The 15,297-nt window shown below is 39.9% G+C and overlaps 1 protein-coding gene across 1 annotated transcript in view; it reads left to right on the top strand.

The window, feature by feature from the left end:
- The window catches only part of LOC122559247 (calcium/calmodulin-dependent protein kinase type 1-like), a 172,542-nt gene that overhangs the window by 120,664 nt on the left and 36,581 nt on the right, over positions 1–15,297 (top strand). Inside the window, exon 3 of the mRNA XM_043708629.1 lies at positions 12,524–12,598. Coding sequence (XP_043564564.1) covers positions 12,524–12,598 — 75 coding nt within the window. The remainder of the gene's footprint in view (positions 1–12,523; positions 12,599–15,297) is intronic.

The raw sequence follows: 15,297 nt of genomic DNA on the forward strand, positions 1-15,297 counted from the left end.
GTCAGCGTTGAGACACAATATCCTTCAGGTCAGGTCAGATCCCTGGCATCATTTTGTCGCAGTCAGATCTGAACACAACTCCCACACAAATGCAGAGCTGGAAAGATTATCTGTAAGGTTCGGAATGTGGATCATCTCTGATAACTTATGAGTGCATTCACAAAGTCAAACCTCAAGGTTGGTTGAGATCCAGCTTCCAATCAGGGTTCCATTCTGGTGAAAGGAGATTCAATAGGACCACTCGAAAAGGGCATTTGATGTCAACTTGAAAGGAAAGGTTTACAGTTTTAGAGGAAAGAAAAGGGTAATGGAACTCCTTAGACAACAGTTACAAAAAGGCAGCTTAAGTGTGACAAGCCAGCTGGCCTCTTCATATGCAGTTTGATTCAGTTGATCCACTGAATGAGTATAATGTTTTGTCTAGTTTATTCAACCATTAATGCTATTTCTGACCAACCTGGATTCCTAGAGAATAGAAAATTAAAATTACACTTATGAAACTGCTAATTGTCCATTTTGTCCTGCTAACTTTGTATCTGTAGCAATATTTGCCTTTGGCCCAAAGGCCTAATTGTAGTTACTTTTCAGTATTTACTTCCCAAATGGATTTCAGTTGCTTTAATCTGAGCTCAGAAATGGAAGGCTCAGTGCTTATGTTACATGTATTATATTATATTATAATTACACTGTAAAAACTAAGTCCAGTGACAGGATTATATTATAATTACACTGTAAAAACTAAGTTCAGTGACAGTAGCTTTGCATCGCTGCACATTATGAAGATTTGTCTGCGCAAAGTCCCAAGTTTACAGTCCTAGAAAGAATGAAAAGTTGTTGGTCAAGCCATTTAAAGAGAGATTTGCATTGCTATTGATATGTTCCTTGAGCTGCATCTGTAAAAGCAGTCTATATATATGCATCCTGGCATCAAGATAACAGTACAGAGAGAGCTACAGCAGAAAGGCTCTGTCAGGTAAGTGCAGCTTTGCTCTTTGAGTTGTGCTTTCCTCAGCTATTTATCACTAAGATTGCAGTCTGTGCCCTTTTATTTGAGCAGTTTTCACTTTAAGTTGCCATCTGACTAAATGTCACTCTTGTGTAAAGATGTTGTTTGGAGTGTACAAGGTGTGAGAAGGGCAAAGGTAAATGTTCTGGTGAGGTAAATATTCTCATATACTCCTACTCATCATCCTCAACATTATGGCATTGTTGTAAAGATGGAAGATTCCACCTTGATAAGGTACTAATTGTTGCATTCGAAGAGGACATCACTGGTTCTACTATCCAGTAAACTCGTCATCCCAAAGCCGTTTCAAGCAATGGTTCACAATTAACTCTTGTTTCTACCCCATAGCTAGTTTTGTATCCATGCAATCACTACTCCTTTAATTACACCTGTAAAGGTCCACCACCAACCTGGCCTGGAGCAACCCCCCAATCATCAAGGTCCATGGGGAGGCCTTAGAGAATGTTGACCACTTCCAATACCTTGGGAGTGTCTCTTGGCCAAAGCAGCTATTGATGAAGAGATCCAGCACTATCTCCAGTGTGCTAGCACAGCATTCAGCCACGTAAAAGAGTGTTCGAGGACAACAACGTCATATCTGACATCAAGATCATGGTTTACAGAGCTATGATGGTTCCCACTCTCCTATATGGCTCTGAGACGTGGACCATCCACAGCAGATCTCTCAAGGCACTGGAGCAGTCCCACCATTGCTGCCTGTGCAAAATCCTGCAAATCCACTGGGAAGACATACGCACTAACACCAGCATCCTCGACTAGGCCAACATCGCAGCAATGAGGCACTGAAACCTCCCCCCATCAGCTGTGATGGGCTAGGCACATCATCCCCAAGACTGACATGAGAATCTCCAAACAGATGCTCTACTCCCAGTTCCGAAATGGCAGGCAAGCCCCAGGTGGACAGAGGAAGTGCTTCAGGGATACCCACAAGGTCTCACTGGTAAAGCGTGGCATTCCCACAGACAACTGGCCCAAAACCATCCAAAGTGGAGGAAGAGCATCTGGGAAAGAATCGAAATACCTCGAGACTTGCCATCGGGGAAAAAGTGAAAGTCAGGCGCAAACAGCGTAAGGAATTCGATGCCACACCAATGGCCCCTCACCCCTTCTCTCAACCACCACTTGTCCCAAGTGTAACAGAGCCTGCAGTAGCCGCATTGGTCTGTACAGTCATGTCCGGACTCAACCTGAGAGTGGAAGAGTGTCATCCTCATCTGCGAAGGATCACCGATGAAGATGATGAATCACAGGGCTTCAAACTTTGCAAGCAATTGAATTGAATTTCTTAAACTTCCATATACTCGCATTCCTTGGATTGTTAGTACCGACTGTTAGTAAAAAAAAATTAGTCCAATAATGTAACCACTACTCAGTTATACTCCTTTGGAGCATGGATTCACATGTTAAATTTCTCACTTGTCTCTGATCTGAAATGTTTGTGCTGCAGTGTCTACTTTTGGTCATGGGAAACTATGGAAAGGAAAAATAACAGTAATTAGAAAAATCAAATAAAGGGTTTTCTCTTGCTCTTCACTGCCTTTATATTACTGTTCTGACTTGTCTTTTCCAATGCACCATTCATCTCTTTCTGAAGCATTGAATCCCTACAGCATGCAGCAGGCCATTCAGCCCATTGAGTCTACACCAAACCTCCAAAGAGCATCCCACCCAGACCCATCTCCTCTGTAAGCCTGCATATCCCACGACTAATACACCTAACCTACACATCCCTGGACACTATGGACAATTTAGCATGGCTAATCCATATACTCATTTGGATTGTGGAAGGAAACTGGAGCACCTGAAGGAAATCCACACTGACATGGGGAGAATGTGTAAACTCCACATAAACAATTGCCTGAGGGTGGAATCAAACTCGGGTCCCTGGCACTGTGAGGCAGCAGTGCTAACCACTGAGCCTTTCCTGAAGAAGGGCTCATGCCCGAAACGTCGATTTTCCTGTTCCTTGGATGCTGCCTGACCTGCTGTGCTTTTCCAGCAACACATTTTCAGCTCTGATCTCCAGCATCTGCAGTCCTCACTTTCTCCACTGAGCCATTATGGCAGATTGTCAAGATGTAACGGAATGAATGGTGAGATGGTGGTTTTTGCAGATGTTAAATGCTGGGCCAGAATACCTGGTTGGACAGAGCTGTAGGTATTCAAGCAACACAGATTATTAAAATGGCAAAATATGACTGCAGCAGGTGCCATTACAATTTAATGGCGTTGTTTTCCTCTCGGCTCTGTCTGTTTATAAGAAGGTAGGAAAAGGCACATAGATTCCTAACATTGCCAGGTAACTGTTGGCAAGTCTAATGGAGATGAATATTTTGTCAATCATGGTAAAGAATTGGCTACATAGTGTCAAGTTAGCTTTGCAACAAGAACACTCTGTTCATGCATAACTTTCTATCTGTAACATTATGTTGAGCCACCAACTATGGTATAAAGGTGATCTGCCTGGTAACCAATACAGTGAATTCTGCTGGGTCTCCCAGTTCCTATGCTGGGTAAAACTAACCACACACACTGACTCTGGTATACATTTCATTTTGACGTGCAGCTCTCATTCTCTCAGCTGCACTTCTGTACATTATATCTACTTTACAATTGCATTTTAAAATAAATTCTTAAAGTTATAAGGGCCCTCAGCATCAATTTTGGCTTGGCACAGCCAGGGATCAGGTTGCCCATATGTTCCACCCCTGGAATGTTAGTGTTTTAAATCATCTCAGATTCCCTCTGTGGTTGCAACACCCAGAAACTCAACTTATGAATTTATCAATGAACTGGTTCCGAATCCTTGAGATCTGCTGTTTGGCATTGAACAATAAAGGTGGTCTCCGCATGTGTCTAATTAGTTCCTTCCTCCACAACTCAATACATTGCAAAATCCTCCTGTTATGTGTATGAATAATAACCAGAACCTGAATCCTGAATTGAGTTAGTTTTCATTTGAATAGTTCTCTACAATAGTGTGATTTGTTTTATTCTATAAGGAAGCTGTGATTAAATTGGTGTCCAGTTTTTTACTGGGATATGCAGGCTGCTAATCTGGTTGTTTTTATGCAGAATCTCATTTTAAAAATTATTTTTCTATTAAAACCTCAAATTGAATAGTACTGAGGTCAGTGATTCATATGATAATTGTTTGTTAGAAAAGGTGAGTTTTGTATTGATTCATTTCCAGGTACACCAAAGTCTACTCGACCTAAAGTGCTGGAAACTGATGTTGCATTCTAGTTCATTAGTCTGATCATTTTGATCATTTTGACTACAACCTATTAATGTTCATTGCAATCAAAGACGCCTTTGATAGGTTTTGGAGGAGGCCCATGATCCAGTTGTTCCCTCCTGTGCTCAGTATGAGGGAAAGTTAACACTTAGGTAGTTAAAACCTCTTATTGGTCTTTTCAGTGCTCATCTTAGATTGTTTCCTCGACTTTAACTGTGATTACTTTCAATTTTGACTGTCAGATGAGGGAACACAGGCTGAAACTATAAAGCAAATTCAGGATTGCATCAGGAAGTTCATGGGCTTTTGTGGTGCAGTGGATGTGGTAACTTATCTGGATGATTGGCATTTTCAGGAGCATTGTGAAGTGCTGACGTTCTTTGGCTGTTATTGGAAGGACGTCTGACCGTAAATAAATCAGTTCTAAAGCAGGTAAAACAAAAAGAGCAAGGCAATAATCTGTGGTGTAAGCAATAAAGCCAATAAAGCAATAATCAGTAATCAAAGAATGAGCCATGGAGAAACGTGGTTCATCAAGGATAAAGTAGCAAGAGAAAATGAGTGGATGAGGGTATACAGCACAGACCTAAACTTTCCCTAGATTTTGGCAAAAGACAATGTTGACCATTAGCCAGTTATTAATTCGTCATCATTTAATTAGAATTACCACTAAACAAGATTATGATATGGAATCATTTGTAGCAATTTGAAATAGAAGTGAAGGAATATTTCGAATGAGATATACCAGTAAAGACAAAGATGTATTCATAGCATTCCATATAAGGACACCAAATATCAACTGTTAATGGCAATGATACTAAACAACAAAAAACAATTTTTTTCTGTTAGTTCACTTGTGTTGAACTATAATTGGAGGCCAGGTATAAATGGTAGTATTCTCATCTTTTTGTCCTACTTAAAAGACAAGTCCAGTCAATCACCCTGTGAACCTCTATAGTAAGAAGATCTAATTATGAGATTAACTGCTTGAAAGACTTTGGAATATATTCAAAGCATAAATTTTTATTGCATCTGTGCAAAAGTAAATCTTAGTTTCAAGAACTAATAAAACTGAGCACAGAAAACCAGTTATAAGGGTTATAAGTAATTTGAATATAGCATTTGCATATAAATCAATTCAGTACTTCGTTTAGAATGGAAGTTACGATGGAATTATAGATTTTCCATTAGTTAAGCTACTTTTCTATTTTGTATTAGGCTGGAGATTGGTGGTGTTTAGTGCAGCCCCATTGGTGTCAGTTGATGAATGGAGGACTGAAGACTTGCTCCAGAACTGTTTGCACCCTTGCCAAGCTGTTCATGTGCAGTTACAACATTGGCATCTACCTGACAATGTGGGAAAATAATTCCAGCTATTTCTTGTCCACAGAAAGCAGAAACAAATCCAATCCGGCCAATTATCACCTCATCATCACAGTAAAAGTGTTGGGACTTGTCATTTAAAGTGTTTTCAAGTGGTACTTATTGAGTAATTACTTGTTCACTGATGCTCATTTTGGGTTCAGCTAGGGACATTCTACTCTAGACTTCATTAAGTTTGTTGTCAAAACATGGGCAAATAACCTAAAAATCCAGGTGAGAGTGGCTGCATTTAATATCAAAGCAATATTTGCCTATGTATGGAATTAAAGGGTCTCAAGCAAAATCAAGAAATCTGCTGGTTGAAGTCATACCAAACACTGAGGAGTTTAGACGGATATGGGCCAAGTGCTGGCAAATGGACTAGATTAATTTAGGATATCTGGTCAGCATGGACGAGTTGAACCTAAGGGTCTATTTCCATGCTTTACATCTCTAAGACCCTAAGACAGTTGAAATTATTGGAGGTCAATCACCTCCACCTTCAGTTGTTACTGCAGATCAAGATAATGTTCAAGACCCAGTCATATTCAACTATTTTACTAATGACCTGCCCTCCATTGTAAAGTCAGAAGTGGGGAAGTTCACTCACGATTGCACAACATTCAACACCATTCATGACTCTTCAGATACTGAAGCAGTCTGTGTCTTTATAGAGACCTGATGAATATGCAACTTCAGCTGACAAGTAGTAAGTAACATTCATGCCACACAAGTGCTAGGCAATGACCATCTTAAAAAAGAATTAGACCATCTTCCCTCGATATTGAGTAGTAAGACTATTTCTGGATCTCCCAACATCAATATCCTGGAATTTACGATGGACTAGAAACTTAACTGAATGAGTTATATGATTGGTGTAGCTACAATAACAAGTTCGAAGCTGTGAATTCTGTGGTGAGGAATCCCACTCATCACTTGATCCCTAAAGTCTATTCTCCACCCACAAGACAAAATTGTGATAAAATACACTCCGTTTGCCCGAATGAGTGCAGTTTCAAAAAATGTTCAGTAACACCATCCAGAACACCACAGTCTGCTGAATTAGCAACTTACCCATCAGCATACACAATGATGTTTGGATCCCTACTGCATTGTGGTAACAACGTGTACTATCCACAAAATGCACTTCAGGAACCTGCTTTGGCTCCTCCAACAGCATCTTCCAAATCACTTGTTTCACTTAGAAGGACAGTGGATGTATGGAACCACCTTCACCAGCCAGTTTTCCTTGAAGCCACACACCATTCTAACTTGGAATGATATTGCTGTTCATTCACTGTCACTGGATCAAGAACCTGGAACTCCCTCCCTAACAGCATTATGGGTGTCCCTACAATGCACTGAGTGCAGCAAATCAAGTAGCAGCTCACTACTACTTCCTTGAGCACTTTGGGGTGGGCAGTAAATACTGGCCCGGACAATAATGCTCACATCACATCACAGATAACCATATCACTGCTTGAGAAACCTTCGAAGGCAGTCTTGTGCATTCTGGACCTTGCCTAGTAGATTTCCTAAAGCAGTGCATTTTCTGATGATATCTGACCCTGTGCTTGGAATACAAAAAAAAATGACCACCATGGAAGAAAAGTGTACCTTAAGTCTAGGAGCAGCCTCTTTAAGGTGTAAAATGAAGATTGTAAACCTTGTCATGCGTTTTAATGTGGAACATTGTTGTGGCATGTTAGCAGAATGGAAAAGCAGCTGGAACATCTCAGGTACTTAAAGAATGTCACTATGTGGTGCATTCAAGATAGATTATCTTTATAATAGGTTGTGAATTTAATTTTGAGACATCCTGAGTAAACAGTATCCTGACTACTTTAGTCAGAACACTGACAGGGAGATTTGCATTGAACTACAATTTGTAATTATTATAACACTTTAATGAAGTTATCTCTTCTTTGAAATTTGGATTACAAAAATCCTTAACTGTTCAAAGAACTTTAGTTTTGATGCTTCAATCACAGGTTCTGAAGGGAAAACTCATAGTCCATCCTGACGTTTGTAATGATTAACCAAATTAGTTTAGTCTGTTTGACCAATGACCTTGAGGGTTGTGTGCTTTACTTCAACTGAATCATGGGTGATCTTACCACCTGAGTATGTGACCTAGGACATATCCATATTGGGAAGAGTCATGTTTCCAGAATGTTAACTGAAGTTTCTTTACCTTTTGACTTTGGAATTACGGGCAGTGTAGCTGCTTCCTGACATGAGGGATTTGTGCAGCTTACAAATGTCCAAACTCTGGCACCTAGGAGGCTTTAGTTTCAAAGCGAAAAAATGGTCCTTCAAGCAGCAAGACTTATGAATTTCGCCTTGTACCTGAAACAACCCTAGCTTCCTTCTCTGGAAAGTGTAAAAACAAACTTCAAGTAGTCTCACAGTTCTGAAACCTTCTACAAAATTACTTTCAGCAAAACTCTTCCTTCTTAACTGAACTGTGCTCCCTTAGGTTTGAAGGTTTTTAATTTCTTGATGGATGTTGACTCTAGATGTTGTAGGTTTCTGTAGCAGCATTTTGTCCTGTTTGTACATATTGCCATCACTGTTGTAGGTGAGCATTGTTGGCTGTTGTGCACTAGTTGTCTATAGTCAGAGGTTTCTTATTGTCCTATTAAATGTAAAAGCTGTGTGCATATAACTATCATAACGTGGTAATTTTTACTCTTATAAACATATATATATATGCTTACACCAACTGCTTGATGAAATGGCATTTGTCGCAACATAACATTTGTTTATGGCTTAAATGGAGATCAACGTGTGTTAGTGTGAATTATCATTAATGCCACATTGAAATGCAATATGGTCCTTAGAATCATAGAATCCCTACAGTGTGGAAGCAAATCACTCAGCACATTGAGTCCACATTGACCCTCCAAAGAGCATTGCACCCAGTCCAACCCTCTACCCTATTCCTGTAACCCTACATTTCCCATGGCTAATCCAGCTAGCGTGCACATCCCTGGATACAATGGACAATTTAGCATGGCTAATCCACCTAACCTGCACACCTTTGGACTGTAAGAGGAAACCGGAGCACCTGGCAGAAAACCACACAAACATGGGAAAAATGTGCAAACTCCACGCAGACTATCACCCAAAAATGGAATCGGGCCTGGGTCCTTGGTGCTATAAGGCAACTGTGCTCACCACTGAATCACCATGCCAAGCACTGGACCACCCTGCCATGGTCCCATTTGAGGGATCTTCTCTGACAGCTGTGCCATTCTATGATGGTAGACACTCTTTGTCACTTGCAACTTGCTTGCTCAATGCTTGCCTTGGTTTCTCACCTTCCACCCTTCATAAACCTTATCCTGGTTGGATTTTGCCATGCATGTTGTTCAAGGTAATTGTTCTGATTGTACTTATTGCTATCATGCAATAATCCTCCTTGATATTTGACAATAGTGCTTCTTCTGAGAAACAGTATAATGGTGTGGCCTCTACCAGTTACCACTTGATAGGCCCAAGTCAGAACAAATTCTGGATCAGTGGTGCTGGAAGAGCACAGCAATTCAGGCAGCATCCGAGGACAGGCAAAATCGACATTTCGGGCAAAAACCCTTCCCGATGAAGGGTTTTTGCCCGAAACGTCGATTTTGCCTGTCCTCGAATGCTGCCTGAATTGCTGTGCTCTTCCAGCACCACTGATCCAGAATCTGGTTTCCAGCATCTGCAGTCATTGTTTTTACCAAGTCAGAACAAAATCAAGGAGTGTTCTGAAGAAGTGTCATAGAGATGTACAGCATCGAAACAGACCCTTTAGTCCAACTTGTCCATGCCGACCAGATATCCCAACCTTAACTAGTCCTATTTGCCAGCACTGAGTCGTACCAGTCTCGCAATGTTAACTCTTTCTCTATCCATAGATGCTGCCAGACTTGCTGAGTTTCTCCAGCATTCTGTATTTGCTTAAAAGCCAAACGAGGATTGGTGGTAACAAGTTAATTCAAGCAACCCTCACCTTGTATCACACACTGTTAGAAGTGGCAAAGACCACAAGGTGCCAACAGTGGTCATCAGGGCAAAATTTGTGTCCCACTGTGGATTTATACCCAGTTGGTTTTTGCCTTAATCCTTACTACATTTGGCCTCCCATGACTTGAGGTCTTTGATTTATTGTTCTAATTTTAAACTCACTTACCATCTAGTCCCATCCTGTGCTTCAGTCCTGTATCCCTTACCTTCAGCACACTCTTGTCTCCTCAGCATTCTAGTTCTGTAACTCGAATCCTGATGACTTTGGGAAGGCAATGGCTTAGTAGTATTATCGCTAGACTATTAATCTAGAGATCCAAGTAATGTTCTGAGGACCCAGATTTGAATCCCGCCATAGTAAATGGTGAGATTTGAATTTTATAAAACCTGGAATTGAGAGTCACATGATGACATGAAATCAGTTTGGCTTCATGTAACATTGTCATCACTTGTACAGAGTTGCGGATTAATGCCTTACTTTGCAACTTAAGGACATACCCTAGGCTGACATTTCGGTGTGGAATGGAGTATTCCTATGTTGTTAAAAATACCTTCCTTCAGATGATTTGTAAAATAAGCCTTTTGGCTGAATGAGTGAATGAATGACAATTAATCCTAGGACAGTGTTTGAAGATGAATAGGAAATTCTGGTATCTGAACCAATATTTGTTCCTCTACCAGCACCACTAAAAGCTGATTGACAGGTTACTCATCTGTTGTTTGGGGAATTTTGCCACTTACAAATTAACAACTGTATTTGCCTAGAAAGCAACAGTGACTAAACTAAAGTAGGTCATTGCGTGCAAAACAGTTTGAAACATTACAAAGATGTAAAAGCTGCTTTACAAAAGGAACTGTTCAATTTTTTTCATCTCTTGGGGTTGTCATTGAGACAGGGGCAAATTTTACTAAATTAACTCCTTCACAAGGCATGCACTGTAATTTTTTTTATTCACTCATGGAATGTGGGCATTTCTGGCTGGGCAGCATTTATTGCCCATCCCTAATTACCCCTTCAGAAGATGGTGGTGAGCTGCCTTTTTGAACCGCTACCATTCACCTGCTTTGGTTTGATCTTTAGGGAGGATAATCCAGGATTTTGACCCAGCGAATTACCCAATATCTATGCACTATTTGAGATAAACCTGAGTAATGCTGGATGTGAGTGAGTCTTGTGATTCAGTGGAGTGGCGGGGGGGGAGGGGGGGCTGCAATTAGAATAAAGAAGCAAGTTTTCAGGTGATGGTAAGCGATCACAATTTTACAATGAACTGCACAAGACCCAATGAAATTGTGTGTAAAGGCATACAGCATGGAGTAGTTGAGTAGTTGTGTTGTCCATCCACAACTGGTTTCTTTAATACTTGAATTTGATTGTAACATTGTTTGAGTGTGTCTCACATCATTTTCTATTTACGTCATTGGAGACTAACGAGCCCACTGGCAATTCTGAAGAAGTCAGCAATGAAGGGATGGCCAAGGTTGAGAGACTCTTTTTTTTTTACCAGGAATAACTATGTTGTGTTGCTGAGCCCAACTCCACAATGGTTATGGTGTGAAGAATGAAGGAATTAATGATGGGAAGATTGATGCTTTTGATTACAAATTATCTTCTGAGCAAAAACTGGCAATATATATGGCTCTGATCTTTTTTTTAAATTTGTGTCTGGCGTCAGTGTTCAAAATTGGAATAGCTTTGAAGAATTTCCAGGAAAATGTTGTTCTGCCTGTTATGTTACGTCACCTGAGTATAAAAATGCTGAGGTAGTTTGACTGGGACTAATGAATCTTATGTTGTTGGTGCTGAATCTGTTATTTTAAACAGGCATTTAAATTGCCTTTCACCGACAAACCTATACAACAGAGCCTACCCTAACTTGCCCAAGATTTTAACTGTGTTACAGGGTTTCCTGATGCTGTCTAAATTTACCCCTGTGCTGGCAAGCCAGTGTCCATTGAATTAATGTGTAAATTGTGAGCTATTCTTTCCACTGTGCATTGCTGAAGTGCTGAAGACACAACATCGCCTTTAAACGAGGAAGAGGTTTGTGATGCTTTTTGAATCAATTGCACAGTAAGGAAAATTTTAAACATTTTCTGCTTCCACTTTCTTGAGCCCTGATAATCAAATAGCCTTTGTAACAGCCTTACCTAATGCCAAAGGGAAACTTGTCTGTTCAAAGTTGTTTACATTCAAAGATTAGTCTCAGTTCTGATTCTGCTGTGCTCGTAATGATCATAATTGTGAACTACCTTGTGTGTGGGAAGGTGTCAGAAATCAGATGATATAAGCTGCAGGGTCTGTGAGTCAGTGTGGCACGCTGTTTATTTGCTGCGAAAAGATATATATTTTAACTCCTTCATTGCTGACTTCTTCAGAATTGCCAATGGGCTGTTTGATCTCTAATGACGTAAATAGAAAATGTAGCAATTATAAAATCAGCAGTGATATTAAATAAAATGACTGTTTGTTTGAGCAGCAGCATCCACACAGCAGGAAGAACAGAAATCTTCCGGATTTGATAGACTATGCAGGAAGAAGATTAAGAAAATATGAGTAATAAAAGAGGAATATAATGCTCCAAATATGATGGAAGTAACTCATGATGATGAGCAGGTATTGGACTGTTAGTTAGTGACCTTCTGGTGGAATGCTGGACTACTTAAGCTTGAACCTTGCTGCTGGCAAACTTACAAAGAGGGTGTCCCTTGTGACCTCAGCATTGCCAATTCTTTTACAAAAAATGCACTAATTGTGATGTGGAGGCAATTGCTTCAGTGCTTGTAATTCATGAGTGTGTGGGGAGTTCACATTGATGTTTTAACTTTGACTTTAGAGTCAGCGCAAAGGAGTAGCCCTAATTAAATTTGATTGTTTCTTTCAGAATCAAACATCCAAACATTGTGTCACTGGAAGATATTTATGAAAGTCCAACGCATCTTTACTTGATAATGCAACTGTAAGTATTGATTGCACATTTCACACCTCTGCATAGTAATTCATTGTGACTATCCATCTACGAAATGCAGTTGCACTTTCAGTGCTGTACATGAATCTAGTAACACTGCTATGAATGTTTCCCCAGTGCTATATATCAATTCTGCATGGACTGAGAGATGCAGCTCTAATGATTCATCCAATGCAAGCTTTTTATTGTGTATTGACCCAGTCATATAAATCTTTCCAGTGTTATTGAAAGTACCAATCTTTCCCAGGATAGAGTGGAAAATAACTTCAGAATTAGTAATGAACAATGCTTGGTATATATTTTAAATAATTTATTTAAACTAGATTATATTGTCGGGTGAAGATAAGTTTGAAACACACTGTAAAGCTGAATAAGGCTCTGACTCATTAATACATTTTTGTTTTCTATCTTACTCATACTAATAAAGTGCATGTATTTGAAAGACATTTTACAGTGCACATACTGAAAACAGGTTTCTATGATGGTTGATTACAGTGCTGCTGACTATATAATTAGGCTAACAATGATGGGAATCATTCTATGTTTTTGTATAAGGGAAAGACTTTCAATACTTTCTGTATTCACAGCTTGTACTTTCAATATAACTTTTTTTAACAAAGAGCTGAAGGTCTTTCCACCTAATTCAATGTGCTCCCCAAACTGTGTCCAAGAACAGAAAACTGTCTTAAATGTAACAAATGAGTATTCTTTCTCCTGCCTCCCCCCCAACCAACCTTGTGAACACATTTGTCTACAGATTTGATGGTGGTGTGTGTGGATGAGTTGGTGTGGTGGACCCTCACAAGTGTGGTTTTGGTAAATTTATCTGGGATGTATAACATTGTATAATATTTGCACCACATGAGTGTCAGGCAATGACCACTTCCAAGAGGGAATCTGACCATCGCCCCTTGCCATTTAATGGTATTAGCACCACTGAATCAGCCACTATCAACCTCTTGGGAGGGGTTACCATTTATCAAAAACTGGCCATATAAATACTGCGGCTACAAGAGCAGGTCAGAGGTTCAGAATCTTACAGCGAGTAACTCATCTCCTGAGTCCCCATAGCCTGTCCATCATCTTCAACACACAAGTCAGAAGTGTGATAGAACATTCTTCATTTGTTTGGGTGGGCACAACATTCAAGAAGCTTAGCATTATCCGGAACAATGCAACCTAATTGATTGGCACCATGTCCATTCCTTCCTCCACTGACACTCGGTTGTAGCAGTAAGTGCAAAATGCACTGTAGAGATTTATCAAAGATCTTTAGACAGCATCTTCCAAAACCTCAAACAATAAAAATGTAGAAGCGCAGAAGATACATGGGAATATCATCACCTACAAGTTCCCCTCCAAGTCTTGTGCTACCCTGACTTAGAAATTTATCACGATTTCTTCAGTTTCACTGGGTCAAAATTCTGGAGTTGCCTCCCTAACAGTATTGGGATCCTACCTACAGCACATAGACTGCAGTGGTTTAAGAAACTTACCAATACCTTCTCAAAGGCAACTAAAGTTGGGGAATAAATACTGATACCCACATCCCGTGAATTAATTTTAAAAATGTGAATGATTATTGTGCCTACTATAAAATCCATATACCCACTATCAAGTTGGGTAGATTTTGACTTTATGCGATATTATAAGTTACAGCAAATCGGCTGACTTTATATCACTCCCGACGATTTTTACATATTTTCGAAGACTTCAGTGGAAGTAAAAATCATGATCACACAAAGCCATGATCTACACCACTGAGCATGGAATAGACATGACCAATTCCCCAACTATTCTCCTGTTGTTTTTTCCACCTCCCTGTCATGAAACACAGAGTCGGGACAAGCTGCAGAAATCGGAGAGATTCTTACAGGTTTACACCTTTTTCAATGACCATCCTTGACATCCAAACCTTTTATATGGATTCTGTTAGTTCTTATTAGTTTATTGTTAGCTATTGTATTGATTCTTGGAAACTTTAGTCAGGGGTTTCATTCCCCAAAAATGTTCTTCTGCAGTCATTTGAGCTTCTTGGCCACTACTACATATTGTCACGATGATATAGAACATAGACTATTGATATTTGAACTCCATTGGTTGATGTAATACCTGAGACTTTCATAGGGGGACATAGTTTTAAGAAGGGACCGAAGATATTGACTTCAAATGACCACGGGCATCACCTGATGGCTAATAATATGAAATTAATGTTTGTTGAACAAAGACTAGCCTGTTTTACCAAAGAAGAATAAAGTCGATACACACACACGCACGCACATCTCTCCCACCCCACCCGACCTTGTGGGAGGTGTAAAAAGGCCCTCAACTCCTTTTTGATTGAACCATTATGAGAATCTTCACATGCTGGAGATGAAATCTCACCTGTGATTATCAAGCTTGAAAACAAGACAAAGACTAAAGAACAAGCTTGTCTTTCGAGGAGCTTTTTGACAGAGCAAGTGATAGGGATTTTAGACTGTAGAACTAAACACAGGCTCAAGATATTTCTGTCTCTTGAAAAGAAAAAAACAACCTGGTTACAACTCTGATTGGAAAGAAACATCAGGAAACTGTGAACTTAAAGGATTACTGCGGTACTTGTTACTGCTCAAAGTCTAAGAATCCAACTAACCAATAATGATACAAGATCAGAAATTGTTGGAGTTACACAGCAGGTCTGGCAATAT

The sequence above is a fragment of the Chiloscyllium plagiosum genome, chromosome 18 (assembly GCF_004010195.1).
Source record: "Chiloscyllium plagiosum isolate BGI_BamShark_2017 chromosome 18, ASM401019v2, whole genome shotgun sequence".
NCBI classification, from domain to species: Eukaryota; Metazoa; Chordata; class Chondrichthyes; order Orectolobiformes; family Hemiscylliidae; genus Chiloscyllium; species Chiloscyllium plagiosum.